This window comes from Anthonomus grandis, chromosome 8, assembly GCF_022605725.1.
Source record: "Anthonomus grandis grandis chromosome 8, icAntGran1.3, whole genome shotgun sequence".
Lineage (NCBI taxonomy): Eukaryota > Metazoa > Arthropoda > Insecta > Coleoptera > Curculionidae > Anthonomus > Anthonomus grandis.
In genome coordinates, this window is record NC_065553.1 from 33931027 (window position 1) to 33953125 (window position 22099).

Genomic DNA, 22099 nt, shown 5'->3' on the forward strand with positions numbered 1-22099 from the left:
GAAAATTATTGTGGATTTCAAATCGATTTGACAAATCCGATAATTAAACGGGACAATATTTTGCAGGCATGGAAAGCGAGGAATGACATCCTTACAAAGTTCTGGAAAATATGGTCATGTAACTATTTACAACAATTAAGGAGTGTTCACAATAACGTAACTGTAAAGCAACAGAAATTGCAAGTAGGCGATTTGGTTCTGTTGTATGAACAGAATCTTCCTAGGTTAATGTGGAAGATGGTTCGAATTACGAAAACTTTCATAGGACGAGACGAGAAAGTTAGGGCATGTGAAATTGTGACTTCTAACGGTTTAGTGATGAGACGACCAATTCAATTACTCTATCCACTTGAGATTTCTGCCGCCCGGGAGGATGTGGAAAATAACGCGTGATGAACCCATAAATCGCATAACTTTATTATTTAAAAACGAATACCAAGAGAACTGTGTGTTTATCGTCGGCGTCTGGAGTTCTAAGAAATATTCTGCTCAAGGCCGGACTGGTTCGTCAAAACAAAACGTATTAAAAAGAGTTAGTTGAGTTGTCGATTAAAAGAAATAAACGTCGCGACGTCTCACGGCTCGGGCAAATAGACATTTTCCCGTGTATAGACTATTTAAAAGTTTAATTCCGTAATCTTATCAGTAGTTTTCAATTATAATTCAGAATTAGTCTGTAATAAAGTTTTTTATACGTATCCGGGAGTATTATTTGTGTTTAAACGTAAAGCGAATGTAGAATATTTACAAGCTATGAGGAGGCCATGATTAAGGCACAATTATTAAAAATTGTCAATGAAAATAAAAGTAAGTTTGACCTCCATATAATTGATGAAATGGCCAAAGCGAGCGGCAGAACTGTCTTGAGGCTTCCGCCTTATCACTGTGAGCTCAATCCAATTGAGCTCATTTGGGCAAATATTAAGGGCTATGTGGCATCCCACAATACAACTTTTAAGTTTGCCGATATGAGGAAGATATTTGAAGTGGCAGTTTCAAGGATAACTCCAGAAAATTGGCAAAAGTGTATCGAACACACAAATAAGGTTGAAAACAAAATGTGGGACCTTGATAACATTATGGATGTGCAAGTTGAAAGACTTGTTATTCCATTGAATGGCAGTGATACCTCATCCAGTGGAATTGACACTGACTAATATGTTTCTGCCCACACATTTTTTGGCTCCGACAACCACCAGAGTGTTTGGTTTCTTTCTTTTTCCAAGGAAAAATTGATGCTTTTTATTATGGTAAGAAAAAGAATTAAAAGAGTTGAATCAGTTCATAATAATGATTTTTAACTTTTCAGTGTTTCTTCTCACGCATTTTTTGGCTCTGACAACCACCAGAGTATATTAATAAGTAGCAATTTTCCATATTTATTTAGTGTCTAACATTTTTCATCCAGAAAGCCAAGAGTGATTGCTTCATCAGCTTTTCCAAGAAATTTGAATTTATATTTTAATTTCTTTATTTTATTTAAGTGCCTAAATTTATTAAAATTGTGTTAATAAAATAAAAAGAAGTTTATTTTAAGTAAAATAATATGTATTTTTAAAACGTTTTATTAATTTATTATCCTCCTATTTACCCACTATATTAACCAACATCTATCCATAATGTGTACATGGTTATAAACATATTAATTAAAAAAAAATTTGTTATTAATGTTCAGTCAAAAAAAAGTCTTAAAAAATATGTATATTATTTCACCTGTACGTCTTTTTGCATTATTATTAAGTATTCCTATTTTACTTCAAAAATTACATAAAAAATCCAACATTTATTTTTAAAGGCTTTCATGATCATTTTTATAGGACAATATTACTTAAAACACAAAATTATAAATATGAATATAAATCAAGCCAGTTAAATCATGTTTGTTGAATCATCCTCATTAATCCATCAATATTTACTTTTAATCTATAAAAACGCTAAAATTAATAAAAAAACAATAGAATATAATATCTAAATTCAATACTAAAATAATATAAAATCAATTGAATATAAAATCAATTTTTAAATATTATTTCAAAAAAAAATTAAAAATTCATATTTATGGGCTGATTTCGACCCCGGCTACGTCAACTGTCTGAGGCGTCCCTTTAAATATCACGTGCGGATGACGTGGTTTTGTTTTGACGCTTCGCCTCTAACGTTTGAATATGGTTTATATTAGCTATCGTTTACCACACATGAGACTATTTTGCACACAGGTTCAATCCGTTGTAAAGATAAACAAACATTATCTTCAGGCCTCTCCATTTTAAAAACTAATACTTAACGATGACGTGATATCTATAACGTTTTATAACATTACCTATCTATTACTAGATATCTTTAGCGAAATCTTTGCGTAATACACTCAGCAAAAAAATCAAAACAGTAATAACGCGAAAGATATGCTGACTGTCGTCTGTCGATAGGGTCAACATCGAATGTTGTCGGTTTTCACAGATGTTTTTACATTGTTGTCAAGTTAAACTAAAAAAATATTTTGGGCGTTTTCCATTTGTTAAACTTTTTTGCATTTGTGCATTTTCATTTAGTTATTACTAATTTGTAATTTACAAACATAAACTGTATAATATCCTCCTAATTTCTTTTGATATAAACCAGCATGAACGCGATAGCCGCCATACAGTATTTAAAATTAGTGTCAATGTCCGTAAGCATCTGTGCATGTATAGCCACTACAAAAGCTTGGTGATTTCGACACTCTGATGTCCAAATCTGTTAGTATCTGTAAATGTACTGTTTTTGCAAAACCTCACCGATTTCAACACCCTGGTGTCAACACATGCTAGCATCTGTAAATATGCGGCCCGCATGATGGACATGTTTAAAAGTTTTACCATATTAAACCTCTGAGCATGTTCAAATTAGAATAGGTTTCAATTACATCTGTAAAAGAGGTTTTAATGACAAATTTACCTCATATTTTTTTTTCATTTCAGCCTATCTAATTTGAAATTTGCCCTTTCCGGCCTCCTAATCACGGCGACACTCGCCCTGGTATTTCTGGCACGGCACGTAAGTAACGAAAGTTTTAATTAAGAATTACCGCGAGTTCAGGGTCCAATTTAAAACGACGACAAGGTTAATGGCTAACCCTTAATTAAAAAGTGCTTTTCCTTTAGATCCTTCACGCATAAAGCCAATTAAGAAATATGACAAATTCCTTTAATTAACTTAAGGCCTCTTCAAAAATTAATAAGTTAATGGTTATCTACACTGTTTTTCTTTTGATGGTAATTACAGGTTAGGTCTCTTATTATTAAAAATAGGACCTCGCGATTTTTAAAACCTTGTGTCACCATAACTAAAGCCTAAAGTCTAATAAATAAAACCTGTTATTAGATTAAATAAAATACGTTTATAATAACCAATACCTAATAGTGTAAGGATGGCGAAGTCTAGTAAACAAATGATATTTTGCTCCCCCGTAGAAACATCTATACAAAACTAAAAATTAATCAAAAGAATGAACATCAATACACTGAACTATGGTGGTGATACCAGTACAAAATAAATTCTCGGTATGAAAAAAAACAGGTCACACATTTTCTAAACAATTTTGTTTTTCTAGTAGATTCTACCCAAACCGCACACAAATTATACTACGAAACAAAATTATTTTATATTAGTTATATTAAGAGCGCACTGAACAATAAAATATTACTTAACGGCTTTAATTAAAGCAATTTTGTCTTATAAACAAACTTATTTTATAACAAAGTTTTAAAGATAACTAACTATGTGACAAGAAGTATTTACAAAACAATTTTATATAACTATATTGTGTTAAGCAAAATTTGTTATTTGGTTGCTTTATAATTGTTTTAAAACATATCTATAAACAGATATAAATTTATTTTATAAAGGAGTTATATTAAGTGAACGAAGACTTTATTATGAAACAAATTATTTTCGATGAATATTTCGATGATGCCCAATGATTAAATTTGTGCAAAAACAGAAATATGCCGATAAAAAATGGATAACTCAAGATATAAGGGAGCAAATGCAGGAAAGGGATCGATTATATAAAAGGGCTGCCATAGAAAACAACGACAACGTTTGGAATGAATATAAAGCTATAAGAAATAACATAGTAAACAAGATAAGAGTAGAAAAGGATAGATTTTTTGCGAATACCATAGATCTAAATAAAAATAATCAAAAAGAACTCTGGAAAAATCTGAAGACGCTTTTGCCAGGAAAAAACCAAAACATGCCTAATGAAATAAAGTTTGAAAATGAAATCATTACACAGGAGGATGATATTGCACATAGAATTAATAATTATTTCGTGAATAGTATTGATCTTATTCTTGCAGATATTCCACCAGCAGCAAATGGCCAAACATATTTCATTGAACCACCTTCAGTCCAGAAGACCTTGACACAATTTAATAAAGTTTCGATGACTAAAATGAAGGAAATACTTAAAAATCTAAAAAACGTTGGTGGTGAGGAGAGTGGCATCTCTAAGCAGGTTCTTTGCGATGTTGCTTATGTTGTGGGTGATCGTCTTTTGGATATTATCAATACATCCTTAAGTACTGGGGTTTTTCCGCAAGCCTGGAAACTTTCTACTGTTGTTTTTGTTCCAAAAGTGCAAAACACTAAATTGTGTAATGAATTTCGGCCAATTAACACCGTACCTATTTATGAGAAGCTCCTTGAAGTATGTGTTAAGGAACAGCTACTCGAACATTGTAATATAAATAAAATAGTTGTGCCTAACCAATCGGGGTTCCGTGAGAATCATTCATGTGAGTCTGTCATTATTAATATAGTTGATAATTTTCTCAAGGCCCTTGACTCTGATAATCTAGTATTTGCTGTATTTTTGGATTTTAGGAGAGCGTTTGAAACCGTGAGTAGAGAAATGTTAATTAGGAAATTAGAACGGTTAGGTATTAAACATAATGTATTGAAGTGGTTTCAATCTTATCTAAGTGGTAGAGTTCAGCGAGTCATGTACAAAAATAGTTCATCTGAAAGTGTTAATGTAAAGCATGGTGTACCGCAGGGAACGGTCTTGGGCCCCTTGCTATTTTTATTGTATGTCAACGATATGGTGGAGGTAGTGCGGGGGTGTAATGTGGTGTTGTTTGCGGACGATACAATGTTATATGTGGTGGGTAAAGACATTCATCAACTGCAACAGGTCATGAACGTTGAACTCAATAACTTATTCATCTGGCTCTGTAGAAATAAACTAAGTTTAAATGCAAGTAAATCCAAGTTTTGTATATTTGGCAAGAAATCTAGATTAAGTTCTATAGACATGGGCAATATACAGATTTCTGTTAATGGGGAAAGTATTTTGTATGCCAAAGAAATTAAATATTTGGGAACAATTTTCGATGCCAATCTGAATTTCCATGCTCATGCAGATTATGTAATGAGAACATTTTCAAAAAAAGTTGGATTTATCACAAGAATTGGGAAAAATTTGTCAATGTACATCAAATTAAAACTTTACAACGGCATTGCTCTTCCTCATTTACAGTTCTGTTCAACATTATTGTTTAACTTGCCACAGTATAGAATTGACCAACTAGAAAGAATTCAAAATAGGGCTATGAGATTGATTCTAAATTGTAATCGTTACACGCCTGTTGTCTCTATGTTGGGTGTCCTAAATATGTTGTCTGTACATCAAAGAATTTTGTATAACGTTTATTTGTTTATTTTTAAATTAAAACATCAGATGCTTCCCGATTATATTTGTAATAAATTAAGAGTTTTTGGAGATATACATAACTATAATACGAGAAATCGTATAGACTTCATACTAGTCGACAGATGTAACACAACCCAAATGCATAATTCAGTTCTATACAAAGGTTTAATCCTATTTAACAACTTGCCTGCTAACATCAAAAATTGTATTACTTTGAATCAATTCAGAAGGCTCTTGAGAAAATTTATTATGAATAAGTAAAATTGTGTTTGTTATTTTATTATTTTATTTTAATTATGTAGTTTATTAAGTTTTACTATAGTATGCATTGTTTCCGCTCCAATCATCATCTTGATTGTTGGTTTATCTGTTGACTGGGTATTTTTGGGCCAACTGGGATACTGGTTACAGCTTCTTGGAACTACCGAAGCATTTCTAAGTGTTACACGGGGGCACCAATGTATCTAGTCGGCAAGGTCAACCAAGTTCCAAATTTGTGTCATCGGCTGATTGCAACCGACTCAATCAACCTGAGTCGACATTATTTTCATTATTATAAGGCAAACAACAATTAACTGTGCTTTTAATAAGTGGGCTGTAAGAAAGTAGACTCGTCTCAGGTTTAGAATCGACTGTATTGATCAGATAGAAAATACATATACATTTCGTTAACAATAATATTAATTGGTCTTGATCTATTAACCTACATCAGTGTTGCGACCTAGATTTGACGTTGGGTTATATTTGTTGATACTAAATAGTTTACATAAAGGTAGCACCACATCTTTCCCCTTTTAAAAGAATGGCTTTTATTTTGGGCAAAGATAAAAGACATTCGTTTTAAATAAAATATTTGCCCGTATTTTGAGAAAGCTGTGTTGCTTTGTGAAATACCGTAATTATTAGTCTATCCTACCCCCTTTTTTTTTTTTTTACTATAAAGACTTACCCTTAAAATATTTACAAATTATTATCACTATTACCATAATTATCCTTACACTTATACGTCACACTACTACGATAAATACTTTTATAAAATAATGTTTGCGAATAAGTTATTTACAATGTGTGAGTATATGTCAACATATAATATTACTATACTAATTCTGTTTAATTTGTCGCGACATTAGATTTATATACATACATAATACGTCAATTTTCACTAGCACAGTATTTGTGTACTCTGTTTTTATGCACAGTAATTACTTTCCCTTTTTCACTTTTCACTGTACAATTTACCCCACTTGTACTTATAACTACAAAAGGGCCGTTAAACCAAGGATCAAACTTCGTCCGATTTTCTTTTTTAATGACTACAAAGTCACCTGGGTGCAGACTAAGGATTTGAGAAGTTCTATCGTACTCTAACTTGCGCTTATCTTTCGCTCTGATTACAAAATCTCTCGCTCGCTGTAAAGAAATTTGAAGTTTATGACGAACTTCTTGATAAAAGGCATCAATATTGTAAATTGGGTCAATATTGTTTGTCAAGTCAGAAGTAAACTCAGGATTTCTTCCAAAAACTAGCTCAAAAGGCGTATAATCATGCAAAACTCCTGGGGTTGTATTAAAGCAACATGACAAATATTTAATATACTTGTCCCAATCTGTCCAAGAATCATTAATGTACGACCTTAAATAGTCATTTAAAATTCTATGATTTCGCTCACAACCTCCGATGCTTTGGTGGTGGTAGGCTGTCGAAAATTTGTGATTTATTTGTAGTAGATTGGTCACTTTTTCTAAAACCTCATTCTTAAATTCACTCCCTAGGTCAGTACGAATCTCTTTCATCGGTCCATATACCAAAATAAAGTTATCTACTATTGCCTTGGCTACTGTTAATGCTTCTTTATTTTGTATAGGCGCGATGATAAGATATTTCGTTAATTCGCATTGCATGGTTACGGCATAAACATTATTGTTATCGTTTTTTGTAAACGGGCCAATAGTGTCTATGCATACAATATCGAAAGCTCGTTGCGGTGTTGGCGTAATGACCATGGGTTCCTAATGATTAATTTTGCTTTTGTTTACCTGGCATTTTTTACAAGTTTTTACATAGTTTGCAACATCACGTGACATCTTTTTCCAACGAAATTTGGTTCTTAGTTTTTTCAAAAGTCTCTTTTGACCGCAGTGACCGCCGCAAATTGGGTCATCATGATACTTCTGAATAAGTTTTTGTTTTTCATCCTTGTCTATTATAAGTTTTGGGTCGTGGTATAAAAATATTTTTAAATTGTGTAAATAGTCTTGTCCTAGTAATTTAAAATCTTCAAACGTGCACGTACTAAATATTTCATCATTTAATCTTAATTTTAATTTTTGCAAATTGTTTTCACTAGCCGTTATTCGAAGCTGAGACAATATTTCCCCTAAAGAAAAATTGCCATTAGTGAAATTCATTTTGCTTTCAGCGCTGATTTTATTTTTACCGTGATTTTCCATAATTATTCGTAAATAATCTGGCTTAATAATAAATCTTATACTAGGAATTTTAATTAAATCGTAGTTATCATTTGTTTGTATTATTTTTAAGTCTTTACCTGATTCGAGAGAACGCGTTTTTGAATTATTTTGGGACACGAATGTTCCCTGTTGTTTTCTAGACATAGACCTAGTTATTGCCAAAATTTGCTTAGACTCTGACGTCATATTCTTAAGATCTTGCATATTAATTCTAGATAACGCGTCAGCTACGACGTTATCCTTACCTTTTATGTATTCGATTTCAAAATCATATTCCTCTAAATCTAGTCTCATGCGCATTAGCTTTGAAGAAGGATTTTTCATTGCAAAGAGATAAACTAGGGGTCTATGATCTGATTTAACTAAAAAATGTGTACCATATAAATAAGGTCTAAAGTGATTAATGCCCCAATGTATGGCTGCTAATTCCTTTTCTATGACAGATTTATTAGTTTCTCCTTTTGTGAAACTTCTTGACGCATATGCTATAGGCAGATCTTGACCATTTGATTTTTGAGATAGAACTGCACCGCAAACCTCTTTTGACGCGTCGGTTGTCAAGATAAAAGGCTTTGAAAAATCTGGGTGTTGTAATATTTGCGGATCAATAAGCATATGCTTCAGCCTGTTAAACGAATCTTGGCATTCTTTGGTCCATACAAATGGTGCATTTTTTTTTGTTAGCTTAGTTAGTGGTTTAGCAATTTCTGCGAAATTTCGTATAAACCTTCTATAATAATTACAGAAACTAGTAATTTGATGACCAACGTAACAACAATTGTTTTGGAAAAATGCACATTTGTTTGGGTTTAATTTTAGATTAAATTTACGACAGGTACTAAACACACTTTTTAGATTTTCAAGGTGGTGACCTACTGAGCATCCAATAACAATTAGGTCATCCATATATAAAAATGCCTTTTCGGGGGTTATTCCCGCAAAAGCGATACTCATCATTCGCTGAAAACTATTTGGACTAACTTTCAAACCGAATGGCAGCCTAGTAAATCTATAAGAACCTTGATTTGTGCTAAAAGTTGTTATATCTCTGGAATTTTCTTCCAAGGGTATTTGATGAAATCCCGATTTAAGATCTAATGTAGAAAAATATTTGGCTCTTCCCAATTGATCTAAAATTTCAGAAATTGACTTAATCAGAAATTTATCAGCACAAAGTTTTCTGTTAATCTGGCGAAAATCGACTACCAGACGCCATTTTTTCTCACCGTCTTTGGATTTTTTAGGAACCAATAATATTGGGCTATTATATTCAGCATACGATGGCTCAATAATATTGTCTTTAAGCATTTTATTTACCTGCGCATTAACTTCGTCTGTCTGTGAGTACGGTGTCCTGTAATTTTTTATGTAAACTGGAGAGTCATCAGTAAGTCTTAGTTTTTGTTCGTAAAAATTATTAGTTGTCAGTAAATCTGATTCTAGTGCAAAAATATCACAGTACTCTTGGCATAAATTAATCACATCATTTTGTAAATATTCCGCTATACCTTGTGTATTTAATTCTCTTAATAATAGATCGTTTCTGATTTGCTGAGTTGTAATATTTTTGTTTTGAACACAAAGAATGTTGTAGTTGGTTAAATCTGAATGACTTATTTTGGGGTTTTTAAGGTTACACTATCAAAATTTGTATTTAAAATCCTTATAAATGGGCTCTGACTGGACACTATAGATCCGGCGACAAAAACTCCTGAAGCGATCTCTTTATTTACAATGACTGCGTCGGTTTTAAGATTTTTTAGCGAGTTTAGTTTTCTTATCACTTCGCACCTAGGTGGTATTTTTAAAACATCTTCCTCCGGACTATTTAAAATTGGTATGAAAATATCGCCTCTTCTGCTTTTTACCATCATGGTCCAATTACTATAGTCCAGTAGACATTGGTATTTTGTGATAAAATCTCGCCCTAAAATTCCGTCGGCTGGAATTGGAAAATCGTGGCTTACAATATGAAACATGCTGGTAAAAGTACAGTCTTGTATAAAAATATTTGTTTTTGTAGTTCCAATAGAGTTTGTGTAGCCTTTAGTCACGCCTTTTATTTTGCAAATGTTAGACCTATCAACGATTTGTTCAGGGTCTATTTTCGTTCTTTTGAAAATAGAAACGTCTGCTCCAGTATCAACCAGCAAGGTAACTGTTTGATATCCTGTCATTGCTGTTTGGACTGCTACAAAATTTGATAGTGCTAGGTCCATACTATAAATTTTTAGGAGTGCCCCAAAGGACCTTGTTGGGGTTTCTGTGAGTTTTTCTGATGGTCACTCCCCGTATCCATCGCTCTAATATACCTATTTGGCCGTCTAAAGTAGCTGGGTCGACTATTGTAGCCGCTATTACCCCTTCGTTGGTTGTAATGTCTCTCATATTGACTGTGTTGGTATGTATTGAGGTCGTTTCGCATGGTATTCGGCCTGTGTGGGGGTCTTTGATCGTAGTGGCCTCTTCTAGGAAAATTATTCCTTGATCTACCCCTAAAGTTTTGTCTGTTTGTGTAAAATACTGATGCGCCGGGGGATGCCGGGTTATCAGCGCTGCAATTCACAAATTTCGCCAGAGCTTCTTGCGTGGTTTGGAAGTTTCCGGCTTCCATGATAATTTTTACTTTTTCCGACGCTGCATTGGTGCTTAGAGCTTTGACCGTTGTATTGGTTGTATAAGTCTCTGCGACTTGCTCCGGAACTCCTTCGCCTATATACGCCCTTTTAAGCTTTTGAGCCAGTCCCTCTATTTCAGAGAGGTATTTCTCATCGTTATGGCGTTGCTTTAACTCTAAAAGTTTTGATGACATGGACTGCGAACTTTCCAGTTTTATAAATTTTTTTATTTTCGCATAAGTTAGATCCAATGTGTCGCTGTCCCCTACCAAATCTCTTGCCTTACCAATCAGTTTGGTTTTGACATAAGCCAGAGCATTTACCTCATGCGTTTCAACATTTGCTTTAAGCAGTGTTAACGCATCAAGAAATGAGGTTAGCTTATCTCCCGAACCGTCAAATTCGCCAGGCAAGATTTTGCTAGCGAGATTAAAAAACTCCATCGTGTTCATAGGCATTTTAGTGATCAAATTTTGTGTCTTGTTCGTCACTGTATCTGTTTGTTGATTGTTAATGTCAGTAATTTCTTCTGTTAGATCTATTTCAACTAGCTCGTCCTTTATTTGGGGGTCTATTACCTTTACTATCGATATAGGGACCTTGTAATCAATAGCGAGAACTTGGTACGATCTAACAACTCTATCTCGGGAAGTGTTAAAAATAGGTTTAATAGAGTTATATTGATTTTCGTTTAAATTTGGATAAATTCCTGCTACTGTTTGTACAAATTTGTTATATAATGTTAATAAACTATCCCTGACTTGGTTTCTGACACTTTCTGATTTGGGCACCTGTGACTTTAATACTCTTTTTGATTCCTTTATAATATCATCTTTTAAGTTTGATAGCTTGGCATAAACGTCCTCAAAACTTAATTTTACGGTTGACATAGACAAAATTTAATCTTAAATAATTCTGCTCTGTCTTATATTAAAAATTCATTCATTCGAATTAACCCATATGTTTAATTTAAATTAAATAAATAACTATATTGTTTCGTTAACATTAGCCTAAAATATGTTAATTTAATTAGTTACTCTATACGAAAATAAATAGCTACCTATTATTTACCATATCACTAACACTACTCGGTAGTAATAAGATCCTATTCCATAAAATAAATAGTATATTATCTCTTTGATGTTAATTAAAAAAAAATGCATATAAAATATGGTCGTTTGACGCCTGTAACGAAATACTACTCTAATCTAATATGTGCCTGTCTAAGAAAAAAAAAAAAAAACTGACCTCTGCTAAACTAAATAGTATACTTTAAAATGCTTTGCAATGTCATTTAAGTGAATGTCCTCATAGAATCTAACGTTTACACCTTTTTTGAAACTATTAAATTGTCCTTGTGTCAGCGACTTGGTAAAATACTACCGTTTATTATTCCTCGGAAGTAAATGGGAAACTGCGTGGAAACTGCCATAACAGTTTGTGCCCAGAAACCGAGATCCAAAAGGTTGACAAAACAAATATTGGTACATACCAGATATCGCCTGCTTATATATATTTTTAAATTCTCGTTCTTACACATCTGGCTGTAAGCTTTAGGCGTCCTCCGTAGACGTCCTTTGTCCCTGTGGTGCCCTCAGATATATGCTTCTGCCTATATCTCGTTTCAGACTCCTTCGGTTCATTTTTCGCACATTGAGGACAGTCAGTATTATTACGCACACGGCTATGATGTACAGTACGATGCGGATGTCATTAGGGACGCTCATTTTATCTTCCTCAACGATAAAGTTCGAGTTAACCACTCCCGTACTTGTAACGTCACTTTCCTTCGAAACGGATTTTCCCATATTTACGAAGTTTAAAAAATAGGGATTCTCACTTTTCTACCGAAATAGCGCGTTACTTTTAGGTAAAGAAAAAAAAATTAATTTTTTTTCATTTTACGGGACTGGCAGGATCGCCATGTAAGAAAGTAGACTCGTCTCAGGTTTAGAATCGACTGTATTGATCAGATAGAAAATACATATACATTTCGTTAACAATAATATTAATTGGTCTTGATCTATTAACCTACATCAGTGTTGCGACCTAGATTTGACGTTGGGTTATATTTGTTGATACTAAATAGTTTACATAAAGGTAGCACCACAGGGCAAGGAAATAATGTTTAAAATAATATTTAGCTTAAGTCTAGTTTTAATTTATGGTCTACCTCTGACATGATATTTCTGGAACCGGGATGCTGTTTCTGGATTATCGAGACCACCCATGGACAAACCGGAGTGTCCTGATACAGTTATGGCCAACTTATACTTTTACTTTATTTTTATTTATGTTTTTATTGAATGTAGCTTTTGCTAAATAAAGATATTATTTATTATTTACTTAATAGTTGTTAGGATTATGTTTATAAAAATATTTAATTACTAATAAGGTTAACGAATAATTTAATTTAATACATATAAAAAGTGCAGTAGTACCGTAACAAGTAGTGTTATTTTCTGCTTTCCATAGTTTTTAACATATTTAGTGGCTTATTAACGTTTTATAAGCTAAAATTGGTATCGTTGTAAAGCTGTTTTTTCCATGTATAAGCAGAGTGAAAAGGCATTTTTCCGAAGGACTGTTTTCCCTAGGAAAATACCAAAATACCAATGCTAATAAAATAAACTGTCTATTAGTGATAAATACTAAGGTCCATTGTTAGACAGAGGATTAGCCGTTGGAATTTGCTAAATTCTCGCGAAGTGCCGAGTGTGTGTGAATAGAATACGGATTAAAAGTTATAGGTTGTGTAGTGGAGGGAATTGTACCAGCGGAGTAGCTTCGTTTAGTGGCGCCGGGCATCAGAGCCTAGTCGCGCTCATGCCATTTCTGAAGAAGGGCAGGGGGGCAAAAAAATAAAAATTCGATAATTTTTTAACAAAATATTATATTAATATAAACCTTTCTGCCGTCCACCCATTACGAAAACTCTTTTTTTCGACATTTGCTTTCTGCAAAGAGATCTATTAAACCCTCAAGATTCAAACCTTGAGGTCTTTCATTTTCGATGCTCAAAAGAGCCAAGTTACTAAGTCTCGATTGCGACATAGTACTTCTTAAATATATTTTTTTTAATTTCGAAAAAGATCTGTCTGCAGAAGCAGTAGTCACTGGAATTGTTAAAAATAATAAAAACGCTGCATATAAATTTTTAAAACTAGCCATGGCAGTATGATGATCACATATCAAAAGTTTGGCGACATCTTCCACATTACTACATTTGACAATTTCAGTTCGAAAAGTAGACCTAAAGTTTAGTGTTTCGATCCCAATTTCATATTGTAAATCATCATTATATTGTTTTAAATAACAATACCTAATTTTGGGAATAGAAAGTTAAATTTTGAAGAAATATTGTGAAAACCTGATAATCGATTTTTTAACTGGTTGACTACAATATCTAGAGTAGCATTATATACTGAGATTTTAAACTTCTTTTCGGCATCGGAAAACCTATAATCACTCAGAAGTTCATCAAAATACTTTTTAACTTTCTTTGCTCGTTTTTCTAAAAACTCAGTGTTTACGCCCCAGCTATCTGCTAAAATTATTGCCTCACTTTTAAGTTCATCAACATTTTCGACGATGTAGATATGTTCTACAGAAGTATTGCTTTAAGTGTAAAACAGCTTTCCCCGCATTTAATTGCAAAAGTAAGACTTCAACATTTACAAATTGTTAATGATTTACAATCGCTAGCATTGCAACAAAAGGATTTACCCCAACAGCAAGAGAGATCTTCACTTAATCTTTCTACAGATTCGAGATATAATGTGAATAAGAATCAGCCAATACATTTACCTCAACAGCAAGACAGATGCTCATTAAATATGGATAAAGATTCAATATAGCAAGGATCTGATAATGATCACCATGATCAAAACGATTAGTTACGATATTAATTAAATTTATAAGTTAAATTGTATATATTATTTGTCATAATAATAAATATTTTTTGTTTACCTTAACGTAACACTTAATTTTTCTTCAGCTGTTATCGGTCGTTGAATTAAGTTGGTGGGCGCTTTTTCAATGTCTGATTTATTGGCAGATAAAACAAAGTGAAACTGTTCTTTCATTAGTCTAAAGAACTGCTGAAACTTTTCTTCGTCGTCCACTTACTAGGTATTTGCATATTAAATTTTTATACGTTCCTTTCGTATTTCTTTGCTGAAACATCATATGTTGTGGTCTTCTCTGAACATTGCTGATAGTTATACGCACAATAGCATCGTCTTCTTCTTTGTCTAACAAATAAAGAGCTGAGAATGCACCACGATTCATTATTTCAGCATGAAGGCTTTCAAAAGGAACTGAGTAGACTGGCCCGAGTCTGCTCTCAAGTTTTTAAAAACGTTTGCGTCTTGCGTTTCCACTGCACAAGGTGAACTACTCCCTACTAAGCAGCCAAACACAGCAGCGGCTGCAAGCAGTGGCTGCATGCGTCCGCTGCACAAGCGAAACCATAACTTAATGAGGTAGCCGCAGCACAATAACGACGCAACGCAGCGTTTCACGTTGCACAAATTTAAACAAAGTTGCTTAAACAATGATCGTATAAGATATAAATAGTGCCGCAATTCCTTAGTTAGGGTGATCAGAGAATCAAAAAATAGTATATTGATATCTATGTTTGCAAAACAAACAAGCCAAAATGTGGAAGACTCTTTTATTATAAATGCTAAGACCAAACTAAAGGGGAAGAAAAAATCGACTTTTATAACAGTAACGAATTAAACGAAAACTTTTTTTTTCATTTTTTACTTTCTACTGTTAAGGAGAGTCATAATGCTATTTATGTAATAAAAACCAATTCGTGAGGAAGCAATGATATTTCTGGTTCTATGTTAAAATTATGCAGCCCCTTAGTCGACACTTATATATGTGAGCTTTTTAATAAATTATCAAGTCCGGACCGTCAGAGCATGGTGAGGCAGGTAAAATATTTAATTTAATCCTTTTGTAATTGTAAGCAAAAACGCTCGAAATACCGATATTATTAATGGTAGGTATCGGGTGATTTTTTTAGTTATAAGTAGTCTTGTATGAAACACCATGAAAATTAAACGTATTATAAGTTATTGAGTGTTTGATTTCTTCAAAAAGGCAGTAATTTCTTACATCAGAAGTGGGATTCACTCAGTAAAAGAACCACAGAAGAAATATAATGCAACCTGACCTATTTCGGGTGTGCGCGTATAAGCAATTTATTGCTTTGATCGTATATAGTGTGCGTTTTAATTTCGCGGTGATACTTTAGAGCTAAATTGTATCAAAATGGAGGAATTAACCAGTGTCTTTGTAATTAGCCTTTAAGGCAACCAAAGCATCGTACCTTGAAGCCGAACGATTGGGAGCTAGTTTTTTAATGTGCTGCTTCTAACAGGAGACTGTTTTAACAAGTCCCACCTTTTTATACTGCTTGAAAAAAATACATACAAAGCACCCACATGATCGAAGAAATTAGAAACTTCGGATACTCCGTTAACAGCATCATTAATAACCAAATTTAAATTATGGGCTGCGCAATGCACATAGTAAGCATTTTTTTCCATATCAATTATTTTTGCTTGCAAACCATTGTAGCATCCACTCATGACACTAGCGCCATCATACCCCTGACCACGACATTTGGAAATCTCGATATTTTTCTTCGTAAACACATCGTTCACAAACTGTAATAATCCTGTGGCAGTATTATCAGTAACAGCAAAAAATCCTGTAAAAATCTCCTTAATCTGAATATCTTTTGGCATTTGACTGTTTTCGTCCTTGATAATTTTAACAATGCGAAATATTAGACTAAGTTGGTCAATTTTGGTAATGTCTTGTGTTGTGTCCAGAAAATTGAAAAAAAAGGAGCATCTCTGATTTCAATAAATAACTCAGTTTCTAGTTGTCCCGCCACTAGATTGATATGCTCATTCTGTACCGTAGGACTTAAATATCTAATTGATCCACTTGGTTTCTCTAGTAGTTGTTGTAGAATTGGGTCGTATCTTGCTAGTAAATTTATAATTGATAAAAAATTTCCACCTACTAGAGTCCCTTCAAATTCATGTTTTGAAACCCGGTGTTCTCTAAATGGGAGATTGCGTATTGCCAGAGTTAATGTGACATCTATAATTCGACGCAAAACTTGCCTCCAAAAATTGGCTTTCTTTCGGACAATGTCTTCCATCTGAGAATCTATACATTTATTTGCCTTCCGGGCATCATAAATAACACATGATTTGATATGACAATTGGCATTTTCATGCTTATATTAATTTTTCTGGATAACATGCCCCAATTGGATATTCCTTGTACCCAGTTAATTTTAAAATATGCTTTTGATCTATCACCAAATAACCAACAAGGTTCACAGTAACAAACGTTTTGTTCCAAGGAATAGCACAACCACTGCCTAGGCACTTCCAACCCACTTTTTAATTTCGAGAAATAATAAGTTGCCGAAAAACACCTACCCCCGTCATTTCGAGGAAAAGATTCAGTTGGTTTACAAGATCCGTATTTAATAATACATTTTTTAATGAAACTTGGGGGCTGATCTATACCATAGATTTTTGAATAATATGCAATATCGGTAGGATATTTTTTTCCCAAAACATTTTTTAACACATTATTTACACTACTGTCTTCGGGAATAGTTTCTAGAAGTTCTAAGTAAAGCAGTTGTGCTCTGTTCTTTCTTGTGGAACATTGGTAGAGGTTGATGTAAAGCCAAATGAAGGCAAGTCAAAACAAGAATGGGTAATTTTTAAAGAAGCAGAAGGTTGGCTCTGTAAAGAAGTTTGAGATTCACCACTTTGTTCGTTATTTGATAATGTATGGTGTACGCCAGGTACGCTAGGCGCCAAGAACTCTGCAGAAACTGAAGCAATTGAGGAATTACTGGAAGATTGAAGTTGTTCAGACGTTGATAACGGTAATGAAGAAATTTTTTCAACAAGCACTGGCGCCGGTTTAAAATAAGGACTAATTTTGGGGAGTTTCGAATTCTTCGCTTCTTGTTCTAGTCGCCGTTTGTGATACTCCCAGCCACTGGGCTTCTGTTTACTCATTATCAGTTTCTGAAAAAAAAATAAGTTGGTCCAAGACACTCCAAGGCAGCACAAGTCGCACAAGCGCAAAAAATTTCCCTTAGTAAGCCCCTGACCTTAATATTAAATTTTTTGATTTTCTAAATTATAATCCTACAATAATAACTGACTATATTAGAATTTAGAATGCTATCAAAGTCAGTCTTGTACCGTTGTAATATAAAAAAAAACATCAATTTGACTCTTATGCATTGTTGTAAATAGCACCTTTTTTTTTTTTTTTTTTTTTTTTGGGGTCGGTGGAGAAATTCTTTATGACCACTGGTTACGCGGGGCCGCCCCCAGTAGTGTGGGACTCAGTATCGAGTCTGTTTCGTCCTATACCCACTAAAACTCCACCGCTGGGTGGTGCCTTGTGGCTTTCTACACTGCGGTCTGCTAAGAAGCAGTCCTATTGTGTCCCATATGTTTAGTCCCACAGGTTCAATTCTGTAGCTTCAAGGAAGTCCAAGATTGTGCCCAGTGGTAGATTTCTTATACCCTCTGGTGAGGGTTTCTTTTCCCCCAGGAATGTTGCTTTGGTTTCATTAAATGCTTCACAGAAGCACAGTAGGTGAAGAGTTGTTTCGTCCTCCTCATTGCATCCCCTACATAGCGAGGTAACTGATTTCCCTAGCGTATGCAGGTGTTTCCTGCTGGGTGCATGGCCTGTAAATAGCCCCGCGACCCTTCGCAGTTGTTGTCTGGAGAGGCCCAGTATGTTCTCACCCTTCTTGAAAGGTGGGCTGCCTATAAGTTATTTAGATTGTTCCATCTTTGGCAGCTGTTCCCAGTACAATTTGTTCTGGTTTGTTAGCCAGTTGCCGATTTCCCTCTTCCAGGTCTTATCGCTGACATAACATGTTGGTTCAGGGCCTACCAGGCTGTTGCTGGCTCCCTGGGATGCAAGTTGGATAGCCCTTCTTGCAGCATTATTGTTGCCCATATTCTCTGCTAGGATTATCTCTGGCCTATTTTGCGCTTCGGCGAAGTTCCTGAGATCCTCCCAGCAGCTTTGCACAGTCCTTGACTTAGTCTCGAACTGTTATAGTGCAAGTGTTGCAGCCTGGTCTCCTGTGAAAATTGCAAAGGTCTTGCCTCTTGGCAGAGAAGGGCTTTCTCTCATCAGTTGGACACAGGTTTGTATTCCTATTATGCTTGCCTGTAAATTTGTTGTTTCCAGGCCCAGGTTTAGCATAAGTTGTCTGCCCTGTTGTTCGTCCTCCACCATGCCCACAGCTACTCCGATCTTGGATCGTTTGGTTGCCGTGTGCCATACTGAGTAACCTCTTTGCCTGAGCCTGTCCGCTTCTGCGTCCAGTGGTCCCCTTTTCTCTTTGATGACAAAAGGTTTGTCTAGGTATGTGACCTTGGTTCTGTCTGTTCTTAGGGCCAGGCGGCCAAGGTCCTGTATCTTGTCAAATAAGGCATTGTGCCCATCTGTCGATAGGATTGTTGCGCCATTTGACAGCAGTTCTTTCGCCCCCGATATATCTTCAGCCCGTACCACTAAGTGTAGCGGGCTTAGTCCTATCAGGTTCTCTAGGGCAGCAGTCGGCGTTGTTAACATCGCTCCTGTTATGCCCAGACATGCTATTCGTTGTGTTTTATAGAGTATCAGTATTACAGTCCTCTTTTCTGCCACATGCCATCATATAGGTGATGCGTATGTAATGATGGGTCTAACCATTGTCGTGTACATCCAATGTACCATTTTTGGTGATTTTTGAGTCCCCATGATCTACCGAACATTCTCTTACAGTACATAAGAGTTTTCGTGGCTTTATTTGTAGCCTGGATTACATGTTTCTTGAAGCTGAGTTTTTTATCCAGGGTTATACCTAGATATTTGACCTCGTCTTCAAGTCGCAGATTTTCTCCATAAAATTTTATGTTTCTAATGGGCTCTAGTTTCCTTCTTTTGGTAAAGGAAACCAGAGTAGTTTTTGTGGGATTTACCCTTAGTTGTTCTTCCTCACACCAGTGCTCGACAGTAGTCAGAGCTCTTTGCATTTTTTCGAATACATGAGCCTGACTACCCTCTCGTGTAAGGATGACTATATCGTCAGCATATCCTATAGCGAGGATAAGCTGCTTCTCCAGTCGTGTCAGCAAGCTGTCCGATACAAGGTTCCACAGCAGCAATGACAGTACGCCCCCTTGCGGTGTTCCCCTGCACACTTTGGCCTTAACCGTTGTGCTGTTGAGATTTGCTGCTACTTTCCTATGATTTAGCATTTGGGTTATCCAGCCGCCAATCATGGGATGTATTCCTCGTGCTGCTATCGCACGGTTGATTGAGTCATATGATGTATTGTCGAATGCTCCCTCAATGTCTAAGAAAGCTCCTATGGCGATCTCTTTGTTGTTCAGAGATTGTTCGACCGTCTGGGTTATCTCGTGAATCGCTGATTCGCAAGATTTACCTGTTTGGTAGGCATACTGGTGTCGATGTAGAGGGTTGACCCGTAATACATTGTCCCTGATATGCCTTTCTATGAGCTTTTCCTCTGTTTTTAGGAGGAATGATGTAAGGCAGATTGGTCGGAAGGATTTAGGTTTCGCATAGAAGTCGCGTCCCGTTTTTGGTAGAAATACTACCTTTGCTTCCCTCCAACTCTCTGGTATATGCGCCGTGGCTAGACTTGCCCGCATTATTTTACATAGTGCAGGCAGCAGCAGTTCGCTACCCCGCTGTAACATGACTGGCATTGCATAATGCCATTTCGGGAGATTTAAATGGTTTGAAGGAATTTATCGCCCATTTAACGTTCTCGTAGGTTACTACCTTTTTTGCTAGTTCCCAGTGTTCCCTTTTGCCCCTATTCGGAATGATAGGAGTTGGGTCCTGGGTATGTTCTGGTTGATGAAGAATTTTCGATCCCGGAAAGTGTGTGTTCAGCATTAAGCCAAGCGTTTCTTCCTCGGTTGTCGTAAATTCTCCATCGGGTTTTAGACAAGAGCCTAGGGTTTGTCGTGGCCCTTTGGATATTGCCTTGTGGAGTCTAGCATATGCTGGTGTCTCTGTTAGGTCCCGGCATAGCTTCCTCCACCCTTCTTTCTTTGCTCTTTTTATAGCATCATTGTACCTGGTTAAGTGTTGTCTGTATAGATTCTACTTGCCAGTTCTTTTGGCTCTGTAAAAAAGCTTTCTTACTGTCTTCCTTAGCTCACCCAATTCTTGGTTCCACCATGAGGTGTTCCCTGCTTGACGCGGTTTGCTTAGTGGACATGAATTTTCAAAAGCAACTTTAATATCCTCAGTAACTGACTCTGTCAGCACTTCGAGCTCTACATTGTCTTTTGCCTCCGTTGGACAGTTCTCCAGTTCGCGTCCTAGTATCTCATTGAAGAGGTCCCAGTCCGTTTTCCTGGCGTTCCTGTAGGTCCCCGGATTTGTATCCATAGATTCTAGATCGAATCTTATGTACCTGTGAGCCGACAAACTTGGTTCGTCAGATATCTTTTTTGGGTCTGACACTATTGAGGTTTCCTAGTCCCCTTATCTGACCCCTATAAGTATAAGGTTTCTGAATCAGGGCTATCTGAATATTGTTGTCGGCTATGCATTTTTGTAAGGCTGCAGTGGCTGCTTTGCAGTGGTGGAGGTTTATTTGTATCAGCCTCGCACCCATTGAGGAGAGCGATTTTAGGAAGAAGAGGTTCCCGGCAATCCCTCTGTTTCCATAGGGGTTGCCTGGTCCCTCTTCTCTTTCTCTTGGCTGCTGGCCAAGAGTCTGATTTTTATGCTGCCAAAGTTGAGGTATAGCGATTGATTCGCTTCCCTTACTTTGGCCCAGGATTTCTCGTCCATGAGGAGCGTTATCAGACAACCCTTGTCGTCCTGGTCCTTCCTCATATCGAGCAATTTCCACAAGCTGGTGTTGATGTTGTTTTGAACATCCAGCTTGTGTAGGAGTGCGGAACCGAAACCTCAGTAGGTCCCGGCACCCAGGTTATTGCCTTCACCGGTCTGGGAAGTTTGCCGTCCTCCGTTATCTGGAGTTTAGCCCCTTCCCAGGGAGTTTCCTTCTGCACCAGTTCGACGAGCCAATTTTTCGTCGACACAGGTGATGTGAAGGATTCCCCCACCGTGGCTTACGCCTGCAAACTTGGGCGCAATTTGCGATCCGCTCTGCAGAGCGAGCGTTTTGTTGAGCAGCCAGCCCTTTAGGGTGTTTGCCTGCTCCTCCGAGACGAATGCCTCGGGGTATTTTTTGGCTGTT

At 35.8% G+C, this 22099-nt stretch overlaps 1 protein-coding gene across 1 annotated transcript in view; it reads left to right on the forward strand.

The window, feature by feature from the left end:
* LOC126739042 (adenylate cyclase type 3) overlaps window positions 1-22099 on the forward strand; it is a 1002544-nt gene that overhangs the window by 894832 nt on the left and 85613 nt on the right. The window contains exon 16 of the mRNA XM_050444560.1: window positions 2958-3033. Within this exon, the coding sequence (XP_050300517.1) occupies window positions 2958-3033 (76 nt within the window). The remainder of the gene's footprint in view (window positions 1-2957; window positions 3034-22099) is intronic.